This window comes from Papio anubis, chromosome 3 (assembly GCF_008728515.1).
Source record: "Papio anubis isolate 15944 chromosome 3, Panubis1.0, whole genome shotgun sequence".
Lineage (NCBI taxonomy): Eukaryota > Metazoa > Chordata > Mammalia > Primates > Cercopithecidae > Papio > Papio anubis.
The window spans coordinates 84,567,412-84,593,897 of NC_044978.1; the positions used below are offsets into that span (position 1 = coordinate 84,567,412).

Genomic DNA, 26,486 nt, shown 5'->3' on the forward strand with positions numbered 1-26,486 from the left:
TCCTCCTTCTCTCTGCAACAAGAAAAAAAAAGCCATTTACAGGTATTTTTTTTGATCCGCATATTTATTTATCCCCCCTCCCCAACAGTTTGTTTACAAGTATTAAAGTTGTAATTGGGAGCTGCCAAGACACATCTGGATTTGTGTTTCTTTGTGTTAGGGGGTGATGTGCAACTAATTAAAGGCAGACTGGCAGCGTCTGCAAATTCTAAGGCTCCCCAAATAAAAAGAGACTGGTAAGTGATTGTTCTTTCTCTTTCTCTGGCTTTTTTTTCTCTTAAATGTTTGCTGTCCGTTGGGATTGTGAAAGTAGATTATTAATGCTGGACTCCAGCAAGAAAAAGCGTCGCTGTATTAATTTATTAATTAATCTGCACCCGCCCCTCCTCCTGAATGTTAAATATGACCTTTGATCTCTATGTCTCTGGTAGACCAGACATACAATATTAGGCATGTACAGTCACATTGTTTAAAGGCAAAACAGGATCATGAAGTATGCATCTCTAATTTAGCTTTGGCATAGAACTATAGTTATTTGTGTGTGTGTTATTTTGTTTTTTAATAAAATCCAAACAATAGCTGTGGCTTAGATACCTTTTTCATGCTCCAGAGATGCATTGATTAAACAATAATGACCTGGATACTGGGCATAATCATTTTCTCCAGTTTCTGGTGGTATTAAACCTTGAGGTAGGAAGGGGGATGGTGATGGCAATCAGAAAAGCAAGGAAAGCTTGTGTTTGGAAACACCACTCTAAGACTCTAAAAAAGGGACATTAAATTATTTCTTTATTTGGAACAAGGTCAAAAGACTAAAACGTTGAAAATTTTCCCTCCACTCAATGTGATGATATCTAATGCATGGTTGACATAACTAGTTTTTACTGAGTAGCAGTTATTATGGTCTTGCAGTTACAATGTGATTCGCAGAAACTGAAGCTATATGCATATTCTTGCTGTGTCTTCCCCCACCCCTTCCAACCATCAAGAATATTTAGCCAAGAGCATTTTGGGGGCACCTTTTGTATTGCCCTCAGACCTCAGAAGGGAGCAGTTTTCCCTAATGCGAAACCACAGAGGTGGTTCCTGAGTGATTAGGGACTTGCTGTGATTGAAAGACGCCTGCAAGCTTCTAATCCAGCCTGGGGTGAGGTTCCTTATCTTGATTTACTTTGCCTAATAGGGATTTGTTTACATAAACCCCTCTTTTTAGGGCACCTCATCAGTAGGTCTTGAAGTTTTTGCACTTGGAGTTTGGGCAAAACTGGTTCATTAACCTAATTATAAGCATAATTACTATAATTGATAACCATTTTGAACTCTGAATATTTGAGACTGAGACTATTGGGCCCCCATGTAGAATTCCCTGAACTCTACATTCTAGACCAATCTATGGGCTTCAAAAGATGTCACAAAAAGATATTCTGGCCAAAAAATCTGGAAACAAAGAAACTGGTTTTTTAGGTGAATATACACTTTATGCTTTTGCTTTACTTCTTGAAAGGTTGTGATGTACTTCTCCCTCTGTAATAAACAACTAAAATACCTCTTCCTAAAGCATAATAATGGCCTGTAAGCAAGGAGATGAATGCAAACACCCAGTTAACATTAAACTTTCCTCTTAAAAAGAGCACAATTTAAAAATAATTTTAATGGTTATTTTTCTCTGGCAAAGAACACCTTAAGGGCTCCCCCCCTCCTTTTACTCAATGCAAAAATCAGTGATTGTGAGAGATCCTTTTCAAAAAGTGCCATGCTTTCTTCTTGTCTTGGGAAGAGACAGCAATCTCTATTAGGAATGATTAGGAATATTCTTAAAGAGGCTGCAGGCACTTGGTTTAAAACCTGAGACATTGCTGATACAAATATGTATCTATGTAATTATGTGGCTTATCTTTATTTTCTACCTTAAAAAAAAAAAAAAAATCAAGTAGAACATCACCCTCTTACCCCCACCAAGCCCCGCCACCAAATGGCTTGTACAATTGAGACCTGTCCTTGGTCCATTGAATTAAGACCCTAACAGAGCCAGCTGTGCTGGGATTCAAACTAATGACCGCAGACACAGAAGGACACCGTGGCAGCTGGTAGTTCTTTTTTCCCTGCCTCTTTAGTTCAGATTGTATGTGGGCAGTCTCTTAGCTCTCAGTTGTATTGTGTTTGCTTACAGTTTATACTCGGATGTATTGTAGACTTTCTCAGTACTTCATTTGCTAATTTCCTGTTCATTTTCCTCATAGGGCCATTGCTGTTTTCTACTTTACAGCATTTGCATGCCCAGGCAGCACTTGTTCACACATTTCATAATGTTTAAATGCCCTCTGCTTCTAGGTAGTATCGCCCTCCCACCCATGATTTGCATGTCTTTAGCACTCCAATTGCCCTTTTCCTTAGGCGTTTGTCACCCCCGTCTTCCCTCTTTCCCTGGGTATCCTGGCTATTAATACATTTTCTCAGGAGGGTTATAAGAATAGGGGGGAGGAGCTGTGGTTTGCTGTGGGGAGGGAGGGAGGGGGGTTGGGAGCGTTGGGGGGATGGGCTGGGGGGGGTCACATCTTGGTGATTCTTATGCAAAGGACCTGATGGAAGAATGTGGGAGCTTTCGCTGTCTGCGGTGGGTTAGTGAGGGAGGTTGTTTATTTATTTTTAATCTTTTTCCTCGTGCAGCTCGTTGGAATGACTTTCTTTATTTTAGTTGTAACAGTTGGAGGATAATGCAAAGGAAGACGCTGCCTGGGAATTCACCGTCTGTGGAAATGAGCCCCAGAGAGGAATAAAGCAGCCCTCACCTTGCTCTCCCCACCCGAACCCACTTTCCCCTCCCGCCTCGGCCCCCACCCCAACACCACCATCACTCCCTTCCCTCCCCCCCACCTTTCCCCCTTTTCCACCCAGGTGTCGGACCAGGCGGTCCCCACTTCCACCCTGCACCCCTTCTTCCCCCCCTGCACCATGAACACCAATGTCTGCGTGGAGCCCGGGCCGAGCCCGGAGGCCCCGGGCTTGCCCAAGGAAAGCCACTTGCCCGAAGGGGCTCTGAACAGCCTTGTGGATTACAACTCGGAAATGGAGCGCTACCGCTCCTTTGCCACCTCCTTCTACAAGACCAACGGGGGCGCCTTCCCACAGGCGGCTAAGATCGCGCGCATCACCACCCCCATCTTCCCCAGCAGCGCCGCCGCCGCCGCGGCCGCCGCGCGCATCGGCATGTCCCCCTGGAACTGCGACAACGCGGCCACCGCCGCCGCCGCCACCGCCATGCTCTGGGGCAGCGGCGGGGGTGGGGGCGGCGGCGGGGGTGGCGGCGGGGGTGGCGGCGGCGGCGGCGGCGGGGGCGGGGGCGGGGGCGGTGGGGGCGGCAGGAAATCCTCCTCCGCCGCCGCCTCCTCCTCCGCCTCCTCCTCCTCGGCGATCCTCCCCGCCGGCGGTGGCGGCGGCGGCGGCGGCGGCGGCGGCGGCGGCAGCAGGACCAGCATGCACCACCGAAACGACTCCCAGAGGCTGGGGAAAGCTGGCTGCCCGCCAGAGCCGTCGTTGCAAATGGCAAATACTAATTTCCTCTCCACCTTATCCCCTGAACACTGCAGACCTTTGGCGGGGGAATGCATGAACAAGCTCAAATGCGGCGCTGCTGAAGCAGAGATAATGAATCTCCCCGAGCGCGTGGGGACTTTTTCCGCTATCCCGGCTTTAGGGGGCATCTCATTACCTCCAGGGGTCATCGTCATGACAGCCCTTCACTCCCCCGCAGCAGCCTCAGCAGCCGTCACAGACAGTGCGTTTCAAATTGCCAATCTGGCAGACTGCCCGCAGAATCATTCCTCCTCCTCCTCGTCCTCCTCAGGGGGAGCTGGCGGAGCCAACCCAGCCAAGAAGAAGAGGAAAAGGTGTGGGGTCTGCGTGCCCTGCAAGAGGCTCATCAACTGTGGCGTTTGCAGCAGTTGCAGGAATCGCAAAACGGGACACCAGATCTGCAAATTTAGAAAATGTGAAGAGCTAAAGAAAAAACCTGGCACTTCACTAGAGGTCAGAGGAGATGATTTCTTGTTTCCCAGTCTCCCCCCTTCCCTCCTCACTCCCTCTCCCCTTCAGGGATTCTTGTCTGGCTTCAAGATGCAGTACCCCTTCTCAGAAGCTTCATTCAGGTGGTAAGAGTTGTAGGTGGTTTGCGAAAGGCTTGGCCTCTCCACCACCCGCCCCAGCTGCACTTCACGTGACACCGCCCTTCTGATAGAGAGAGTGCCCTCCTTTTTATCCCTGGGGGAAAAATAATGTAATTGGTTTGAAGAATCAGAAGTTTCACATTCAGTATGCTCAATGTTTTCCCTTGGTGGTTTAAAATGCCTCCTGCTCCTTATTAAAAAGGGTGGGGCATCTTTGACCAAAGGACTGGACACATCACATCCTATGCAAGTTTACAGGCTAAGTTAGTGGCCCAGTTATAACAGTGAGGACACAGTTTGTGGCACACAAGCCTGTTCTCATTGAAAAAACAATAACAAACTACACAACGGTATTCATTGAAGCTGAAACACCTGGATTCAGAAGGGGATTTCCTACCCCCTTCTAGAATCGTTTTTCTACTCATCAAGGCAGAATGTTTGTTTCCTATTTCATTTTCTGCATATCTGATATTTTTGGAGAAAGTTGAAACTGTGTAGAAAGTGGATTTCCACCTGCAAATTTTAAGGAGATGTGACATAGAATAAAGGGATGCAATTAGTTAATTTCAGGGCAGATGAGAGTGATTTTGTTTAAAAAGTTCTTTTATATAGTTTCAGAATGAATAATTTCTAAAACTCAGTTACAAAAAAAGTATTTCCCTTGGTCTCTGCATTGGACAAAGTAACCATTTTGTGGTTACAAAGTTGGTCTATACACCAAGCACGGTTTTGGTTGATACCTTATATGGTCAATAATAGTTTCTTTTACCTATAGGTCTTTAAAACAGATATTGTACAGATAGTCACTAAAGTAATTGTTAAATTAGGCTATGAATTATGCTACATACAGAGATTGATACGTTGGATACAAATTTTGTATTGTGTCCTGATCAAAACAAAAAAGAGGAAAAATGAAAAATCACAGGTAAATGACTTTGATGGTATATTAAGCAAAGAAATGTGGACAAGTAGTTATAGTCTCTTGATAAAATTTACAGGGTAGATAATTAGATGTTCATATATATGTGAGACTGTAGGTGGTGGATTTAGCATTCTGTGCTTTAACATTTTAACATTCTGTGGGGTGAATTGCAGGATGAGAGTGGCTCTCACAAGGTATCTTAGGGGTATCTGTAAATTATTTTAAAAATTGTGAGTACTGCTTAAAGGAGTTTTCTTTATGAACTGGGAAGCAGTCTTTAAAATAATAAAGAGAAGAGTTAAAGATCTTTGGTACAGATTTGAACACAAAGAAGATACAGGTTTTTTTAAAAAACTTTAATGGTGTAAATCAAACTAGATAGCACTCTAGGATTCTAAAAATATCAGAATTATGTTGATGCTCACTATTGGGTATGATCAGTTTCATCAAAATATTGCATTTTGCATTTATTTTTCTTTATAAGATGCATCAGCTCTTTTTGGAAAGTTTAACTTTACTCCTGGATGGTTTATTGTATTTTCTTTGGCAACTTTCTTTGTGCAAAGAGAATAGCAACTATAATTCAGGTCCATGTATTTTCTTAGGTGGCAAAAAATAGCTTTTGAATCTTCCTTTCTGGATTAATTTATTGTAACTTCTAAGGACTATGGGAAATTAAAATTCAGTTCATACTGAAATACTCTATTCCCAAATGATAAGGACAACATGGCTTTTATTTTTCCTCCTGAAATGCAGTATCTAGAATTATACGTTTGATTCTGCTGTTAGGCCTCATCTTTAGCTAGACTCATGGCACTACTTGCATCCCAATTTAGGATATGTAGTAACTGAGTAATTCTGATTTATTTAGTAAATAATTACCCTGGAGGAGTTTGATATGAGTACCAGTAGGTTCTCTGCACAAATTTCTATGCTGGTGTAATTTTTTTTATGTGATGGTTTTCCTACAAGCTTGATGTGATATTTACATTCTTCAGGCATTTTGATGACAAAATCCCACAAAATTCCATTTTCTTCTTTTTAAAAATTATCATGCACAAAAATTCTGTTAATCTTCACGAGGTGAGGTATGGATGGAAGAGGAAGCTGGTTTTTTCCTTTGAACTCTCAAGGTGATCTTCTAACTTCAGACCCCTTCTATCAGAGCCTGGGTCGTGTTTCAAGGCTAAGATTATTAGCGAAATACTATTTGGCGAAAAGAAATAAAAACTTTAAAAAATTGTATAAGATTCTATCTAGATCATTAAAAAAGACAATGCCATCATGACTGCCTTAAACTGCAAATACAGTTATGGTTGTAGGAAACCAGCTGAGCACACGTCAGAGTGACAGGGCTTCCATGACTGAACTAAAGCTGGAAGAGGAATTGTAGGGAGGTGAAAATCCCCTTGCTGACCTGGTTTCTCTCTTAAATTTGGTTCATCCTCATCTGAGAAAATGTTTTAGAGATTGGATGGGTTCCTGGCTGAGGGCAGTGACTTGGGGACTCATTGTGGATATTACCTGTGGGTTCCAGATGTAAACTCCATAGCTAATATTTGTTGGCTTTGAATTATGGATGCCATTAACATCTGGATCATAATAATAACATATATTCTTATTTATCACTTCAAGCCTCATGTGCCACTCTTCCCATTGACTTCTCATCCCAAAGACTGGAGTCATTTTTTTTTTTTTTCAGGGTGAGAAAACTGAAATTAAGACAGACTCGCATGGATATGTTGGGACTCTCATCCAGATTTTTATCAAAGCCTCCTCTCTAGTATTCCTTTTAAAACTGCCTTCTATTTTTCTGCTTAGTCTCACCTTAAGAGCATCTTATGATGCCCTAGTAATGTGTTTATAAAATCACCCCTTGATCACATTTGATATGATAATGCACACAAAACATTTAGTTTTTCTGTTATACTGTGCACCATGTATTTGCATAACCACTGTTCAGTAAGTCAATTACTCTGTTAAAAAATAGCCACTAATTGTTCAAAGCAGTCCTTACAAATGCTGTCTGCCCCTTGTGTGACAAAAACTGTTTTAAAAATTTGTCTCCTAAATGAAAAATATTAAGTTCTTAGATGTTTTAATAAACGTGATCATATAGAAGATCCTTGTAAGTTACATGATAACACTTTGTCTCTTGCAAAGATAATCCTTCAGTTTTTACATTTGCAACAGTTACATTTCTGCTACTTCTAACTTTTCCCAATCTGATATGGCTCAAGAGATAAAATTGTCCCATGGGCAACCCCAGCCTCTTAGTCTCTGAACATTGTTCAGGTGACATGATTGATCTCTGTGGGACAGCATTAGAGACCACACAGATCTGGTTTCTCTCCCATTAGTTGATTTATGGAATTACATTAGTAAACAGTGCCTCAGGAGGTTTCCCTGCCCCCAATCTTGGCTCTCTTTGCAGTAAGTTTCACACTGCCACCGCTGAGGCTTTCCTTGAGCTGGTGAAGAAACTAGAGAGGGCAGGTTATAGTGAAGACATTGAGAAACTGGAAAGTCAGGAAGAAGGATGGTGCCATTCTTTTTTTCTTTACTTTCTTTTATCTCTTAAAAATCTATCTGCCGAATGTACAGGCCAGCCGTAATTTTTCTACAAGTTAGGTTGAGCTTCTAAGGGGGTTGGTGGAAAAAAATTCGAATGCTGTCTCAAACTTGATAACTTACTTCAGAAGAGTGTAATAGGGGAGGAGGGACATGTTGTATATGCTGTTAAGTTCTAAGAGCCCCAACCATAAATGGCAATTGTAAAACTCTGGACAAAGCACCGTCTGTAATGGGTGCAGGAAGGTGGCACCTGCCTCCTGAGGAAATTAACTTGTAGACCAGATGTAAAATAGGTGTGTCACTCAGACTAAGAGCTTTTAGTCAATAATTGAACATATACATTTCTGAGGTTTGTTGACTTAAAAAAATCTATGGATAAAATGCAAATGTTTTGTGTCTTAAATGGAAACATCCACCAATTTTTCTTTTATGTCATAATTTTTTAAAAAATGAGTCCTCAATTTTTCATCTCAAGATTAAGAAAATTACCAGTAGAAAAATATTTTTATTTTAGCCAAAAAATGCAAATATATAATTAAGTATGAAAGGGAAAGAGGAATTTTTTCAATAAAATTCAAACAAAATGATAGTATATTAACATTAGAATGTAACATATGAATAATATAGGAAAAAGCACCTCAATTTTGTAAATAATAAAGAAAAAGCTTGGAAAACTTTGTCTTTGACTAAAGCTACAAATGAATTTGTGGCCAAGGCATCAAACTGCAATACAAGTTCAATGACATTATTTTTCCATCACTGGATTTAATAGAAGGGAGTTAAAGTTGTTTTTTATATACTTCAAAATATCATGTTGTACACACAGTAAATACGTGTAATTTTAACTGTCAGTTTAAAAACTTACAAAGCGTACATTTTTAATACTTCCTTATTGAAAACAGTACCCTCACCCATCCAACCATCATGTAAATTCTAAGCCATGTTTTAGATGGCAATTAGGAATAGTAAAATAAAGCAATTAAAATTAATTTGTAAATTATGCCATAAGAATGTTTGAAATTCAACCATCATCAAACAAAATATAAACAAAACAAAACAAAAACAAGCAAACACAAGGCATATAAGAGCAAATTAAAAAAAAAAAAAAAAAACTTTAGGTTTCCATTTAATCCGAGAAAAATATTTGGATATTTTAAGAATGAAAAGTGTTTCTAGTGATGAAAGAAATACAAGTTGTCTGGCTTTTCAAATTCTTAAATAATAGATTGCTGAAGTATTTCTCTATATTTTGTTTAGTCTCAGTCATCTACTTTTCTGAATTAATAGTTAAGTTTTGCATAGTCAGACTTATAGATTGATAAATACAGAACAATTTAATAAAATAGCCTGTGAGATTGAAAATTGAAAGGCATGCAAAAAGAACAGGCATTTGATCCATGTTTGCTCCAGTTGGAACATTGTTTAACAGGTTCTAGACTGAAGATCCATGGTGGGGTGGAAACATTGTTGGAATATTCTGGATACAAAGTATCTTTCTGGATACAAAGTAAAACATTATACTATTTGAGTGTTTCTCAGGCGTAGGTTGAAAGTGTGCTTTTCAGAAAGTTGTCTAAAGTTGTTGGTGCTCTTAGAATTTACTGCTCAACCTCAATTGGACAGATTGTCTGAATATGCAGGAAACATTTCACTTTAATTTGCTCTGAAAAAGCTTGACCTAATGTCCTACTGTTCAATATGAGTGGATATGCTTTAATTTCTCAAATTTATTTTTACTCGCATTATGCAAAATACCAAAAATAAATGCTTGCATTTGTCATATAGAAATATCTAGTTAAAGTCATGAGTTAAATTCAAGATTTATTTGAAGGGCCATGTAAATATACAAATTGGAGAAAGGACTAATTCTTTTATAGTTTCTCTTTATTCCCAGATTAGTTTGTAAAAAAGCAAAAATGAACTGAAAATAAAATCTAAATTTTATTAGTAATGTGACTTTTAGTCACTGATTAACATGTCAGATGACCTTAGGTGGGGCAGCAGGGTGTTCTAGCAAGCATAATCTTTTATAAAAAATTGTTTTCAAGAAAGTATATATTTTTTGTAATCCATGTAAATTTTGAGAATTTTGTGCATGTGTAATTTTGTTCCTTCATTTGTGCTTCAGTGTTTCTGCCCATTTTTAACATACTTTTAAATCTAGCATTTTGCTATTAGTCTTAGGATTTTCAAAATATTGGGGGAGGGGCGTAAGAGTGATTTTATCCTTGAGTCATATCTTGTTCCATCACATGCAAACACCTGTCCTGAAATTGAATTATTCTTTGGGGTAATCGAAAAGCCTCCCTCCATTCAGCATCTTATGTTTTCTGTTGTTTATTGAGTTATGTTGTACCATACTTCAGATGCGACAGCCATTTAATAATGTTGAAGACTTAGCTCTGCAGGGGCTAAAAGGGTCCCAGCAGGCTTGTTAACTTCTACTGTAAAACGTTATGAGAAATATTTTTTCCTCTGTGAAACTTCTGGGCTTTCTCTTAATTTATTTTAAGAACATGAGAATCCATAGCTAGGTATGAAATCAAGCCTGCTGAATTTTTTGGCTTCCTCTTTCTTAATCTTTAACCCATTTATTTCCCACTACATTTTTTACTAAAGAGACTGTGGCAAAGCAAGCAATTACTTTTTCAAAGACCTCATATTCAAGATGTATTTCTTTGGTTTATAATAAACGACATAAATTATATTCAGGAAATAGATGACTAAGCTCCTAGATTTTAATTTCTTTTTATTTAAAATTATATGTGCTCCATGTGACCAGATAGATACAAAATTGTAAAAAGAGCCACTAGTATCAAGTAACTTAACAGTTGAACAATGTTAGGTACATCAGCATGACTTCTCTGAACTTTATTTCCTCATCAATAAGATGAAAGTAATATCAACCTACCTTATAACGTTTTAATATGGTATGTAGTTTAATACTGTTGGCAAACTAAAAGATGCTATATAATTTCTCAGTCCAGTTTTAAAACCATCAATAAAAATGGAGAATAAGGCAACCGTATTTATAGATAACAAACCAACAGGTTACTTATAGTTTTCAGACATTAAAGTCCAGATGTCCATTAGTGGTGTGTGGTTTTTGAATATTTGTTTTAATCACGCAGTTGGCAAAGATATGGCTTGAGTTTACTTGGAAAGAGATAAATCTAATTGAACATGTTTTCCTTGTTCCTGTACTTGCATTGTCAAATGTCTTAGGAAACTGAGCATATTATCCAGCGAAGTCAGTCAATGTGGTGAGCCGATTTCAATTATTTAGTGCTCTTTCTCCTTCCTTACCACAGACATGTCACCACTATTAATTTTTATATATTTCAATAGATGTGTGTGTATGTTTCACATTACTAACCCAATACTTTTATTTGACTATTATATTTCCAAGACACAGAGATATTCTAAATGTGAATTTGTGAAGTCAAGAGAATTTTTGTAAGAAAGAAATGAATTCCAGTTGGAAAACTTGTGTAACAAATATTGGAAAGTGAACATATTTAACAAATTTGGAAAATTGGAAAATATATACATATAAGTATACATAGGGAATAAAACAGGTAGATAATCATTTTACATAAAAAGTAAAGTAGCTATATGAAGTTTTTCTGTTTGTTTTTGGCTAAAAACAGAATATTTTTTTAAATGAGGACAGTTACTAAGCATTAATAGGAATAGCTGGTGTTTTTCTGGGGAAAAATAGTGATAAGCCCTAAAAGATTTGTAATGCTGACCAAGAAAGATGAGAAACAAAGGAGAAAGGAATATTTAAGCCAGAATCCAATGCAGTGTATAGAAAGAACTTTGACAAGATGGAATTATGGATTTATGCTTTGCTTCAGCTGTTATAAAAGTTTTTTCAGATGATAGAAAATATTTTTTAAAAAGATATATTTTTTTAATGACGACCCAATACTTTTGGTGTGAGAGTCAGCTGAGGCTTGAGTGGAGTGGCAGATGAGTTAGAGATAAGGAAAAACAGATTGTGTTATAGCTGATGTTATTATTTTTACTTATGCATTTGAAACATTTGGTAGAATAATTCCAAAGTGTAACTAAAAGAGAATACTTCCAAGATGGGTGGAAAATGGTATCCCATTTGTGTCTCTTCTGCATTAAAATTCATATTTTAGAAAACATTCTTGAGAAAGTAAAGTGTCAGACTATGGGAAAGACGGTGCTGAAAGTGCTGTTTCTTGCCCAAAGACTAAAAGACAAAAGTCAAAAAACCCACACCAAACCACAACTGGATTATTGGTAATACTATAATGATAGGGATCAAGAAGGATGAGAAAAGAAAGGGATATATGTTTGTAGATTAGGAAAAATTATGGACATTTCTATTTCAGCAAATCTGGCAAATGCCAGAGAAGATATATTTTCTCCAAAATTTAGAGAATGAGACAAGATTAAATACATTTTTAAGTGAATAGAAGACCATATGAATTTAATCATTTGGAAATGGCAAGAACTAGTGTGGGTGAATCGGGGTAGAAAAATAACTATGCTTGGGAATAACTTCTCTATTGGCAATGCTTTTTAAAAAAAACTAGGATAAATTAGAGAAGTGATTATCTTAATGGAGTGAAGATAAGAAAAAAAGGATAAAATTAACAGTCATATGTAGATGTATAAGAAGTGAAAAGTTGTGGAGTCTTCCATTAAACATGAAATATTTTGTATGCTCTACCTTTAGTCCATGAAAAACAAGAGAGAGAATATTGGCTTGTTTCCATCATAGGAAAAATACATTAGCTCTTCTTTGTAATGCTGCTATATGTAGAGTTAAATTCATCATGAAGTGGAGTGGTTTTAGATTTTCCTCATGTGATTCTTTTCACATGAATTCATTTTTCTATAGTATGGAGGTGTGTTTATCAAACTGCTGGTGACAGTATGTTGGTGGTCCATGAAACCAATGTTTTAACTTACCATCATGATTTTTTAGAAAGTAGATTAGAATAGAATGGAACAGAAAATGTATGAGCTTATCACATGTAGTAATAGCAAGTACTGTTCAACTTCTGTTTCAGTTATGTACACTTAAAGAAATGTATGTGTGTCTATGTGCTGAGTTGCTATGTAAAATGTATTTATAACTTTTGGTTGCAGTCAAGTTTGAAAAACACTAATCTAGCAACAGCAGCATCACTATTGAACAAGTCTGTAGAAGGAAAGAAATTATATTTGAACAATGTTAACAAGATACAGAGTAAAATTGAAATGTTTCTACAAATAGTGTACTTTTACTTATTCCAGGCAGGTCTATACCTATGCTGCCTATTCATGAATATATGGTATTAATTAGCACATAGTAAACCCTTGATAAATTCAATTCAATTTAACAAATGTTTAGGTGGAACTGTTATCTTCCAAGACTTAAGTTCCATGTATACATACATATGTGTATACCAATATATATGTACATGCATATATACACACATACACACATCCTGGCTTAAAGAACCTTAAATGTTCTTTATTCCTGCTCTGTTTACAATACGCATGTAATTCTCTAGCTCTAGGTCTTAGTCCTTAGTCCATATATGTGTATATATATATATGGAACTATATATATGTATATATATATTTTTTTTCCTTGAGACAGGGTCTTGGTCTGTTGCCCAGTCTGGAGTGCAGTGGCATGATCTCAGCTCACTGCAACTTCTACTTCCTGGGTTCTAGCTATTCTCATGCCTCAGCCTCCTGAGCAGCTGGGATTACAGGCGTGCACCATTATGCCTGGCTAATTTTTGTATTTTTTTAGTAGAGATGGGGTTTCACCATGTTGGTCAGGCTGGTCTTGAACTCCTGACCTCATGCAATCCACCCACCCCAGCCTCCCACAGTGCTGGGATTATAGGCATGAGCCACCACACCCGGCCTCCCTATTTATATTTTAAATTTTCAGTCCAAGAAATGGACAAATGGACACATTTAAACTAACATTGAAATTTTAGAAAATTCTGTAAGCAATCTCACACCTATTTAAAAGCTTTAGAATTCCTTGACTCATCCTTGGTTTAGTTCTCCACATCTAGATAAGTAACACAGACTAATATGATCTCTGCCTTGCTACCTCATGTGATTCTGTAGTATTATATTTTCTGTTTTATTTCAAGGCATATTTTACAGAGTGCTGGAAAACTTTGTTTTACCTGAATAAGAGAAAAGATTATATTGGAAGAGAGAAAGAAGGGAGGGAAGGAAGGAAGGGAGGGAGGGAGGGAGGGATAGAGGGAAGATAAAAGCAAGGAAGAGAGGAAGGAAATACAGGAAGGTTACAGGATTGCTACTCTTTAAGGGAAATCAGAAAGGGGCATATTGGCAAAAAGAAATGGCATACTTAAGGTCATCTTGAGTCTGGTTTAAATAAGAAATGAGAAGCAGTAGTTAATGTCTCAGAATTTATGGAAAGGTGTCATGGGTCTGGGTTTAGATCCACTAGAACCACTAAGCATTGTTTTTTTGTTTTGTTTTGTTTGTTTGTTTGTTTTTGTTTTTGTTTTTTCATTTACCATGATGGAAAATCTAGTTTCAGGAAAACTAAGTATGTTTTCAGGATTTTTTAAAAAATATTTTTAAAAGTAATTTTCAAGTCTGCAATCTGCAATTAGAAACATAGAAAGGCCAAGATGGGAAAATGAGCGCTCGAAACTAATGACAGTGTTTAGGGAGCTCGAGGCTCTCCAACTCCTATAATAAACTGATAGTACAAAATATCAGTGTACTTTTTAAGTAATCATAAGGAGAATTTCTAAGAAAATACAGAATCTTGTATATAAAAAAGGCGACTGAAGAATGATGGTGTGAACGATATCAATCACTACATCTTATAAATCCTATGGTGAAAAATTAAACGTATTAATTTCCTTTGTTAGTTATTTGACTATCTGAATGTGGCTATGTTCTACATAGATTTATATACTCTGGATGGAGCACATGATACTTACAGAAAAAGAGGTAGTTCATGAAAACTTCCTGAGGAGAAATTAGAATCTAAATACTTGAGAATTTGTTCCAGCATAAGAGCAAATGCCTACCATGATGTTATGGTAGTGGAAAATGCTTAATAGTATTTATCTTCTTGATGAGATAGATGAACCAAAGTATATTTCTAAACAGTTAAGAAACATGTAAAGACTTGATAAAAATTAAATTATTATTGACCGTATATTTTTCAATTTTATTATTTTAAAAGATAATTAAGAGAAAAGACCGAAAGTCAAAGTCAGAGTGATTGTGAATTTGAGCATTCCATATGATGGCAATTGAAAGGAAGGAATAAAGGGAGGGAGGGAAGGTGGGAGGGAAGGAAGGAAGGAAGGAAGGAAGGAAGGAAGGAAGGAAGGAAGGAAGGAGAAAAGGAGGGAGGGAGGGACAACAAAAGCTACATGTTATTCTTAGAACTATAGTTTTAATCAAAGTAAATTATTTTGGTGATAGCATCTAGTTGACAGAAATATTTAGAATTAATGTTTTCTAAATTCCTTTCAGTAGGTCATAAACGTAAAACATGCTGTGAATTTTAGGCGGAGTCTGTCCCAGTGGTTGTATGGTTCATAACAGATTCTGAGCCACATGAAGTTCAGTGACTACATCCAAAATGCTACTTGACTTAGCCTAACAGGAAAATTTCTATTAAACTTATTTTCGCTTTTATGTAATTAAGAAATAAATATTTCTCAGATCTCAGAACTGTAATAATAAAAGAGATACACCATATTGATTTGCTTATGGAGGTTAAGTGTAACTACTTTATTTTCATATAAATTAGAGGGTGTCCAAATCATAGCTTTGATAGTCAGGTTAAACATTGCCTCCGAAGATAAAGTGATTTCTCATTTTCTAGTATTTTATATGAATATTTACACTGACTGCTTTAAAATTAACCAGATCTTCAAAAGTGTCCAACCACTTGGTCTGGAAAAGACTACTCATTGTTTTTCAATGGCTAATTCACAGTGAACTCACCTAATGCTATATTGCTGCATTCAACAGGAATTACTTGAGAAGAAGTTGAATTGTTGAACTTTTATACACACATATATATTCATATATATGCACACATATTTATTTAGAGCCTATAACCACATATATTTATTCATATGTATACATGCAAATGAAATATGAACATAGGAATATATATAAATATTTTCAACCATTCTTGAAGGTGTAGTATTGATTTTATTAACCTAATTTTTACTTTATAAATCTTAATTTTACTTCTAATTTTCTTTCACATTCTCTCTTACACATAAGGTTAAATATATAAAATTGTTTTGATAAATACCTTTTAAATTTGTGAATTATTGAAAGATTTTCCTCTTTCTGTTTACCATGGTACCACCATGCTATGTTTTATTTTTATATGGGTGAGAACATTTTAACCACTAAAGTACCCATTTATAATACACTAAATTTACTTATTTGTTAGAATGATGTGGTTTGAAGTATTTTTACCAAATTTAACTGAAATAGAATTATACACACATAGTATTATCAAGAGACTTGCTTAACTAGTTACGTTAGATCTATGGCCAAAATTGGGTATATTTTTTGGTCACTTCTGGACCAGTGTGAATCGTGGTGTTAATCTGTCTATCATTTTACCTCCCACCAACCCACTCCCACCCTGTACACACATTCTCCTTTAGACATCTGTTTTCATGACAAGCTTTATCACCATATGGACTTGACTTAGTGCCTTTACAACATAATATATAAAGTCCTCTTTCCATTTGCAAAAGTTAGCTAGGTTTACCTCCTAAAGTCACACTGTCACAGTCTAAAATCATGTTGTCACAGTGGTGATGGTGACTGTGGTGGTTGCAGTGTAGGAGTGCAAGGCAAAGAGAGCAACAGGAGTAACAGCCAAGGGAGAATCAATTATCAATGAAAAGGCCATCTCTAGTTCTCCATCATTAATTGGAGAAATCTTGGTCACAAATGGCAATTTGGAAACCAAAATATGGAATGTTTCCTATAATAATATTTAAAGCCTCCAAAAGTTATGTCATAAAAATTATCTAGTTATTTGGTACTTCCCCCTTTTTAAATAGGGGTCTAATATTCCAGTTAGTGGATGATGTTGAAAGTTGTTTTTAGTTTATATTTGGGTAATGACCAAAATAAGGTGTGATTATACCAAAGACATACAGTTATGTAATAAATGAATCTGGATTATGGGAAAAATTAATCTGCTATACATTAAATACATAATATGGATTTATTACAACACAGAAGAAAAAAGTGAGGTATAATTTAAAAAATGGAAACAGTATATACTTACATTACTCCAAATATTAAATTTAGATATTATTAATAAAATCTTATCTTGTTTATAATAGCAATAAATTATTGGACTGTGTGATTATCATTAATGGTTCTCTTATATTATTAGCCTATACTTTACCAGTGTTTTCTAATAACTCTATTTTAGTTACTAGACTATGATTTCTAAAATTTATCACTTACAAATGGAATATAGAAACACCTTTCTGCTAAAAACTTGTTGGGGAGGTGTTCACCTTTGCTTGGTATTATTTTATATCATAATTATTAATTATTCAAAGATTCATATTACTATGCATTAACGTGTGTCAGTCTGGTTGTTCATATTCACAATACTGTATATGTAATACAACTTTCCATTTCTCCAAGTAGATTTTGAAATTTTGTCAGTAACATAATCAAGAACCTGTATAACAATGTTTTAGCATTCTTCATGAATCAAATCAGAAAAAAAGGTAGTTTTTTTCACCATAAGGAACCTTCTTGCATTTGTTCATCCAGAAATTTCTGAAGTTTGAAAGTTTTATATATAGCCACAAATGAAATCTATATAATTGAATAACTAAAGGCAAACAATTGGGTCCATTATTATGTTTTGTCATATTTATTTGCATACTTTCTACTGCAGAATTTCAGTGATTCATTAAGGTCTTTGCATTCTAGTGTGAAATGATAGACTTGAATACAGTGAAGGTTTCCAGTAGCAAGGCCTCAGATGCCCAGGAGTCTAAGAAACTTATAGTGGGCCTCCTCATAGTGAAAACAGTATTTCAAAAGGTTATACAATAGGTGGTGTTGGCTAACTACAGCCTAAAATAACCCTAAGTTTGGTTGGGATAAAAGCATGCTTCACGATTATATGGGAATCATAAAATGATTTCATGACTTTTGTTTCTTTAATAAAAAATGGGAAAACAGGAAATTATTTTTGATTAGTATAGAAATAATGGTATCCCCAAATAGTAACCTCCAGTTGGAAATCATGAGAGCCATCTTGTTCCACAGTAGAATTTTGAAGGCCTAGGTGAGTCACTGAAATTTTTGATTTGAAAGTATATGAATAAATATTGGAAAGATAGGTTTAACTCTAGTTCTAGACATTTCTAGGGTCATAATCATGATCTCAATTTAAAATTGTATGTAAGGTGAATTTCAGCATCAAAAGTTATCATTAATTTCCTTTTTGAAATCTCAGGTCTAATATTGTTATAAGTTTTAAGTGCAATTTTGTAAATATTGCTACATTTTACACACTGTACCTAGATATGAATGGCCAATCCACATATCCTCATATGTACAGAGTTAGAGATACCCCATTTTCAGCTTTTAGGAGCTGATGTTTTATTAGACTTGACATATTTATGACAAGAATATGTAGATGCATTCTTCACCTGATGATACCACTTTCCATGTGACTTCTTCACAGGTATGAAAAGAGAAACATGCTAAAATCCTTAAGGTGAAAGCCTTTCGTATTCTTTATTATTTTAGGTTGTTTAATTATTTCTTCACTGCTGATTTAATGAAAATCAAACTGAAATATATATCTTCCAGGGACATTATTAATTTTTAAATTTATTTTTAAAAGTAAATATAAAATGTACTTGGACTTGGATTTTATCATTCTTTTATTCAAGGAAATTCCCTTATTTTTCATGTAATTTAGGGAGAAACCGAAGACTCCTTTAGACTTGAGGGTAGTGTTGTACCTGGCCTGTGTAGGGATGAGTTCTGTGGAACACTGTGCTTTACAGCAGTACCGGAAAGAGAGCTGGGGCTGCAGGTTTCTCCACAGGCCTCCTGGGAGCAAGATGGCTGTGTGTCAGTGTTTGCACCTGCATGAATAGTGAAGGCTGCCTTAAACAATGCTGATCAACTCAATTCTATTCTTTACCTCCCCACCCCCTTCTCTTCAGGGGAATCTGGCTTTCCTGTCACTCAGGATAAAGATCCCCTGCAAGCAACACTGAGATCCAGAAAGTCACTGTAATCTCATCAAGAGTGTGAATCCCTAGCTGGGACTTTGAATTTATATAATCCAAAGGTAGCTAGCTGGTCAGGGTATTTAATCTCCCACATTGGTGTGCTGAGCCCCTGCACCATTTAAAAACAAGTCTTCTTACAGGGATAACCTCATTAGTTGACAGAATGAAAAAATACGTGTCCTCAAATTAGTATAAACTTAGTTAGACACCTATAGTTTTAACTCCACATTTTATCTATGAAAACATTGTTGCTTCACCCAGCTTGGCTGAAACAAACTCATGCTTCACCCAGCTTGGCTGAAACAAACTCAATCAGTCCTAAAGTACATTTCCATTGTTCCTGATGAAAAGTGGGCAGGAGATTAAATATACATCTGTTTTGGGTAGACTACAGGCCCCTAAAGAGTTTTGACACTTAAAATCCTGAAATACAACTGTTAGTTACAGAAACCTTACTACAAATTTCTGGTGTGTGCCTTGATTATTTTCTAATTACTGCACCAGTAGTTTTCCTAATTTTTCTCACATATTTTATTTGGTGATTTCCCAACTAATCGTTTTTAGGCTTTTTGACCTCAAGGATCTTAACATAAGGAAGAAATAATTTTTAAAAGAGGCTTCCCTGCTTACCTTCTCACTTCTCCTGCAATAAACTGTCCATATTCTTACATCTGGGGATGCATACTGGTCTCAATGTATGCATAGTAATATCACGATGCACAGTAATATCAAGTAAGTGTAGAAAACCTTTGCTCTGCTTTTCTCATGTTTGCATTGTTTAATTAATTTTTACTGCTAACAGGTATTGAGAAATGATTATCTTTTTTCCCACAACAATGACCTTTGACCCTAAGTGGCATTTGATGAGCTTGCTTTTTCTAAATGTTGCAAATAAAATTGAATAACTGAAAGGGGCACAGGAGGAGCAAGAGTTGGAAAAGAGATTTAAAAGTATATCTAAGACATAAGGACTTCATCTCATTTAAAAAATGTACTCCATATATTTTTGCTGTTTATCTTCGTAAACATATATGTTTATCAAGATACAAGATTACATAAGTATATATTTATAATCTTGTTTCCAGTTGGCATCTGAGAGTAAGTTGGCATCTCTGTGTCATACATATACACATAAATGTGAATATATATGAATATATATGCACATGTTTATTTTTCATATGTGAATCTGTAACCATAGATCTATAATTGCATGAATATGCTTGGATCTAACTTATCTCGTTAGAAGTGACTACATTTATATAAGTGTGCATACTTATATAAAATTTATTCTTAGTTGGCATCAGCCAGTGAGTTAGCATCTGGTATAAACTTTTAAGTTTTCATTTATTGCTTTTGTGTGTGTATAAGGCATGAATATTAGAATGGGAATGTTCTTGTTACTTCATATAGCTTCCTAATAATGATTAAATTAATGTAATCAAAGCATATAATTATTAACTTTATTCAAAAGTTAACTTTAGAGAGTAGTGAAGAGGTTTTTCTTACCAACTGAATCAAATGATAGAGATTCAGGTATGCATACTGAGCTGGAAAGGAGAAAACCGATGAAACCATCAGGAGTAAGGCATAACATATTAATAAGATCAGTACAATTTCCATGGGAATAGTGAACTTTTTTGTTTTTGCTTTTAGGAAACTCTGCTCGGGTAGATTTGTTCTGTATACGTATATGCAAACTTGGAGTAGGTAGATAGTCATTTGTCAATGATTTGTTCTTAATACAGTCATTTTGAAATTTATTGTGTTTGTTGTTAGGACAGTCTTTTTAACACTTATTTTAGTACAGATAGTGAAAAGCAGGTTTGCTTCCCAAAATATTTTATTGATTTCTAATTGACATCCTAATCAATACTTTTATTACTAGATGACATAATTACAATAGGACAATGTCAACCAAATAACATGTGTGAGAAAGTAAATAAAAGCTAACCTCAATTATTAGAGGGTTTTTAGTAGAATTTTGTATTTATTTTCTGAAATCCAAAAGTCAAGTGCTATTAACAATGTTTTAAGATGCATTACAAGAAATGTGTGTATATGTATGTGTTCATGTGTTTTTGTTTACCTAGTAAATATATTGGCACTTACATTCAGCACACCAATTTATATACTTATTTATCCTTAGCAGCCATTTTACGATTTATACAGGCTTGTTGGGCTGGTCTAAGGAATAAAATCAACTTTCTTTTACAGGAGAATGTATTCTTAGCTTGTTGTTTCTTGCATATCTTCACTGTATATTCATGTGATTGTTTTATGTATACCATTAGAATACATTTTAAAGAAGGATATGGCATGAGGAATTATTGGATGTTAATGTACATAGAAAATTCAAACTTAAATACCATTTACCTCACAAGAAAACCTCGTAGTAACTATAAGCTTTTTGTTAGGAGGATTGTTTATACTTTGGTGCTAGCTTGATACTTCTTTGGAGAAACCATTTATAGGATGTTTACAATTCGATAGGGTGGTTATTCTTCATTGAATATCATTGGTTAGTAATCAATTTGCTTTATATATATATTAATTTGTTGAAAATAGAAACTCACTTTGAAACAGTGATATGTTTTATCAGTATAGTTCTCATTTGACTATAAAATGTGTTTAGAATTTAATAATTGATAAGTATTGCAGGTAATATTGATATTTGTTATTATTCTGTCATTTAAGAAAATCTTCAGAATAAATTACTTAACTGAATTTTGAACATCAGCTTTACATAATTGGATATGTATGTATATATTGTGATTTTTGTACATAAAACAGTGACCTAAATTTCAGTTTCAGTTTTCGGTTGCATTTTTGTTAGGGTGATTAGAAGCACAGTAATTTAATCATAGTCATTTTAACTGCATAGATGCTTACATGTCTCACTCATGTTTAAGACCATTTGCATAGCTGATTGTGTCTTTAGAAATACAAAAATACAAAATAAATAGCTATCATTAGAAATGACTAATGTAGAAAGCTAACTAGCAAAAGTGAATCCTTTCTTTTTTCATGATGTGATTGTGCCTTCTGTGTGCATGTTATCGTGACAGTAAGATGATCCACTCAAAATGATGTAGGCATTCTGCAAGGCAGATAAAGATTTTAAGTACCTGTGCTGACTGGTCTTCCTAATATTGGTTAAGAGGTTGAACTTTCCCTTTATTCTGCTTCCTATGTGTGTTTCAGGCTACATTTCCTATATTTTTAAACCAATGTGTTTTAATCAGTATATTCAGCAAGTTAGCATTAAATTCAATATTCTAATTATTGTCATGTTATAAGATTGAGCATTTCTTCTTTTTATTAAATGTTGAAATATACAAGTCATTATGTTGTATATTGGTAGCTAAAAATATTGTTGAAGTGTAAAGGAGAAAAATCTAATTTTATATTGGCATAGAAAGAAAGCTTAACTTGTTTTCTTGCTCTTTTTTTTATAGAGAACACCTGTTCCCAGCGCTGAAGCATTCCGATGGTTCTTTTAAAGCAGTAGTATATCTTATTTTCAAGGCATTTGGAAATGAAGGGCAAACTAATGTCTTGTTTTAAGAAACTGCTTAGTCCACCACTGAAGAAAATATCCAGAAATTATTTTCACTTTACATATAGGGGTTTCTTCAAAAAAAAAAAAAAAAAAAAAAAAAAAAAAAGGAAAAGAAAAAAAGACATAAAAATAATGTGGGAGCTTGGAGAATTGGCCAGTCTATTTACTTTCAATACCCTGATTCTTTCTTTGATGTAATTTAGCTATAGTAGTGAAGTTGTTGTCTATTTTGAAAGTGGCTGTAAAAAATAAGTTTGGGTAAACCCCTGCTGTAAAATCATGTATCTTTGCAAAGTACATATCTATACTTCATTTTCAAATATATGTGTTTCAGTACTGTAAACTGTACAGATAGCAGCTTGTATTTTGTGTGTTTAGACACAAGGAGACAATCATGTCTGAGCATCTATGGAGATTAACAGTTTGTACACAACAGTATGGTTCTGCAAGTTAAATCTGGAGCAATAAATTTTAGCTTTAACTATTTTTTGCCAGTGGTTTAGAAGCAGCAACAGCACTGGCACCATTTTGCCATGCATCTTTCCATAGAGACTTGATGCCAAGTGTTACAAGACTAAAAGATGATGATGCATCCACCAGTTACCTTCAGTTTTATTGTTATAAGAGGGGAAGATGTTATGAAAGTTTCAATTAATCTTTTGAGCACTATATTAGAGTAGTGGTTATGCACTTGCATTGCTTACAAACGAGCTGTACAGAAGGGTATACCTCCCAAATACTTAGTGTAGTTGACTTGTCCTGGGTTGCACTGTAAGGCGGAGTACTCAGAGTAGTTGGAAAATGCAGAATCAGTTGTATATTTTTTTTTTTATAAAAACAGTGTTTTTTAGGCTAAAGAATAAAGTATCATATCTTAGGAGGGGGAAATTTATAACTGACTTTTTTCCCCGGCCCAACATGGGCTGTATACGTTTTATTGTTTCTTAATTGTTTTCTTATTTTTTCTGTAGGAAAAAAATCTTAATAAAAACTACCCCAATGTTTTCATTTCATGTATGATATTAAATGGGTAGTTTTAACACTTGAATATGTTGAAGGCTTCTGCCTTGAGGCAGGACTTGATATATTTTTAATTTACAAAGAATTAAACATATTCATAAAAGTGAGGCATTTTATCTCTTTTTATTTTCTTTTCTCATAGCCACCCAGTTGGACTAGCGGTCTTCCCCTAGTCCCTCAGTAAAATGCTCCATTGCTGCCATTTCCATTCTTGTCACTTGACGCTTTCATCCTGAGAAGGCAGGGCTGCAGTCTGTGGAATTTCATAAATGCAAGACATACTCCTCCCCCTACAATCTACACACAAAGGATCTGATGCTTCATAGAACCTGTGCTACCTTTTCATGTAGGAGTTGGTTTTCTTATCACAGTCAGGGTTCTTAAGACCATCCCATCAGGACAAATATTTACATTTCATTTTATTTTTGTTTGTCTCAATTATAAAGACTATTTTCAGTTTCAGGAGTAGAACAGGGTTAAGCAAAAATATGTAGAGTATAAAAGTTGCCTACTGCAACTTTTTGTTCTTTGTCCACTAGCCAGTTGATTTAAGCCACTACATCCATTAGCTTGCTGAAAAATGTTAGCAAAGTAAATCACGCGAAGAAAGATAATTTGAGAAGAGAATGGGTATGGTACAATGAAAGAGGCTGTAAAAATTAGGTAAGACTAGTAAGTGAATATTTTTAAAAATTTAGTTGTAGATTTGAATGGGATATGATAGGACAGAAAAGATTTTTTAAAAAGCAGAAAGAGTGTTTCATGGTGAAAGTACTGGGGGAGGGTGGACAAAGCATGCACACATGCCAATTTGAAAATCAAGTGTAACTTACCTCACGTAGAGTATGAATACATGGTCCACAGTTATGGTCAACAAGCATTTTCAAGAAAAACTCATGATGTGTTACACCCATCCATGTTTAGAGACGAGAATTAACTGATTACAAGCTAAAATGTGCTATATACTGTATTAATTTTGAGATAGCTTTCTACTTGATGTATATTTCTTTCAGGCTTTCAATCTAGTTAGAATTTCAGCTTCTGCTGTGGGACCAATGAGAGCTGTATGAGTTTTTTTTTTTTTTTTTTTTTCTTTTTCCATTATTTTATTTTATTTTTCTTTGTTTTTTGTTTACCAATTTGCTAATTAATTACAAGTAAGTGAAAACTTACTTTCACACTTGAATAAGCTTGCCTTGCTCTTTGGAAAATGATGATTGTTATTAATGAAGTGAAACAAACTTCTAGTCAGGCTATATTAGGCATACAATAACATAAAGATCTCATAGCAGTATACTGAGAGTCTAAAATACATTCTAGTATTGCATGTCTTGGTGTTCTTTTGTTTGTTTGCTTTTTAAAAGAACTAATGAATCTGTATATTGTAAACTGTGGTGTTTTACATGTCAATTCATTTTTTAATGAAAGAAAATTTGTTGATTACTTAAATGAGAAAGTTTAGCGTTTCATTCATTCTCTTATGTTTTTTATTCTTGACATTGTTCTTTTATACCACCCACTTTTTAATGTTTTTGGTTAAACTCCATTTATATAATGTAGGGTGCATATAAAGTTCTCATTGGTGATGTTGAAGAAAGAGATGACTCTTCTGGCCTTTCTCTAGTTTTCTTTTTCATATGTCCATGTACTGAGAACTTGTAAAGCTTATCATTATAAACCTAAGGCAGTGATTTGAAGGTTTACATTTTTCATGATTTTAAAATACCAATGAAATGTAACTTTTAAAAATTCCTCGCTGTATGCTTTATATTCACTGTCAAGAAAATTCAGAATGTAGATTGTGTGGACAACTATACACAAAATAATTATATATCAGATAAACTGAATAAAAAACTTTGTAAGAGTGGTTTACGCACACAGGATCTTGTCCTCCCTAGGCGTGGATAGAGAGATGCCATAATCTGCCAGCATTTGGGGAGAGCATGGTAAATACTTGAGGCATTGATACATAGTGCAGTGAGCCAATTTCCTTTTCAATTGTCACTCAGTACCGTAACATCACGAAGAACATCATTAATGCAAACCTCTCACTAGGCCTTCAGACCAAAGTGGCTTTCCGATGGACTCTGCCTGTCTGTCTACAAGTGGAGTCAGATTCAAAGTAGAAATGTTTCCATCCTTGGGAGAGAAAATAGGAAGTCTGCCCCCACTGTAGGAGTATGTAAAGATGTCTCCTGGTTGCTTAATTCCCAACACTCAATTTCCTTCTTCTAAACACATTTATAGGGAGCGAGGGATGGTGGGCTTATTATGACTTAATATTAAGCAATCACTAAAAGAAAGAAATGTTCTGTTCCTTTCAATCAGAAACCCTGATATGTAAGTCGTGCAATTAATGCTAAAGCATATAAAGTCTTTAAGCTGATAAGTATCTGTAATCAAATAATGAAAAAAGGAAAGCCATTAAATGAACACAGTATTCAGGGTCAAATATGTTCAGCAAAAAGCCGTAGTGGGTCTTTGATCATGGTTAGATTCACAGTGATATCAAACAGTTGGTTCTCATGTAACAGCTAAATGTTTCAGATTTTTTTTTTATTAAATTTGGCATTTCACACTGAGATCTGTATTCCTAGTGAATAAAAGACAGCTACTATATTAGGAGGGATTCCATTTTCACAATTGCAAAACAGATATTTCAGGAACATGGGCCACAAAATGTACTCCTTTCACAGTGTTCTCCTCTTCTGAACTGTGCAGTTATCTATTAAATTTTCTAATAGATATTTGTGTAAGGTGTATGTATGCTTGTGCAATTATTTAAAAAGCGGTTTTGGAAAACAGTGTATTTATTAAAGAAAATTACTTATGGGGCATGTACAAAACTGTAAAAAAAAAAAAAAAAAAAAAAATCACATTCAATTTGCCCAGTAAAGTTGTTTTTGTGAAATTTCTGTGTTGTTGAATAAAGGACTTTAGTATTCAAAATA

The 26,486-nt window shown here is 35.2% G+C and overlaps 1 protein-coding gene across 1 annotated transcript; it reads left to right on the forward strand.

Moving 5' to 3' along the window:
- On the forward strand, positions 1 to 26,486 carry CXXC4 (CXXC finger protein 4). The gene is made up of 4 exons (XM_031664376.1): positions 1 to 42; positions 161 to 236; positions 2,696 to 4,026; positions 22,412 to 26,486. Exons 3-4 carry the CDS (start codon positions 2,953 to 2,955, stop codon positions 22,454 to 22,456), a joined length of 1,119 nt encoding a protein of 372 aa, XP_031520236.1. The 5' UTR covers positions 1 to 42; positions 161 to 236; positions 2,696 to 2,952; the 3' UTR covers positions 22,457 to 26,486.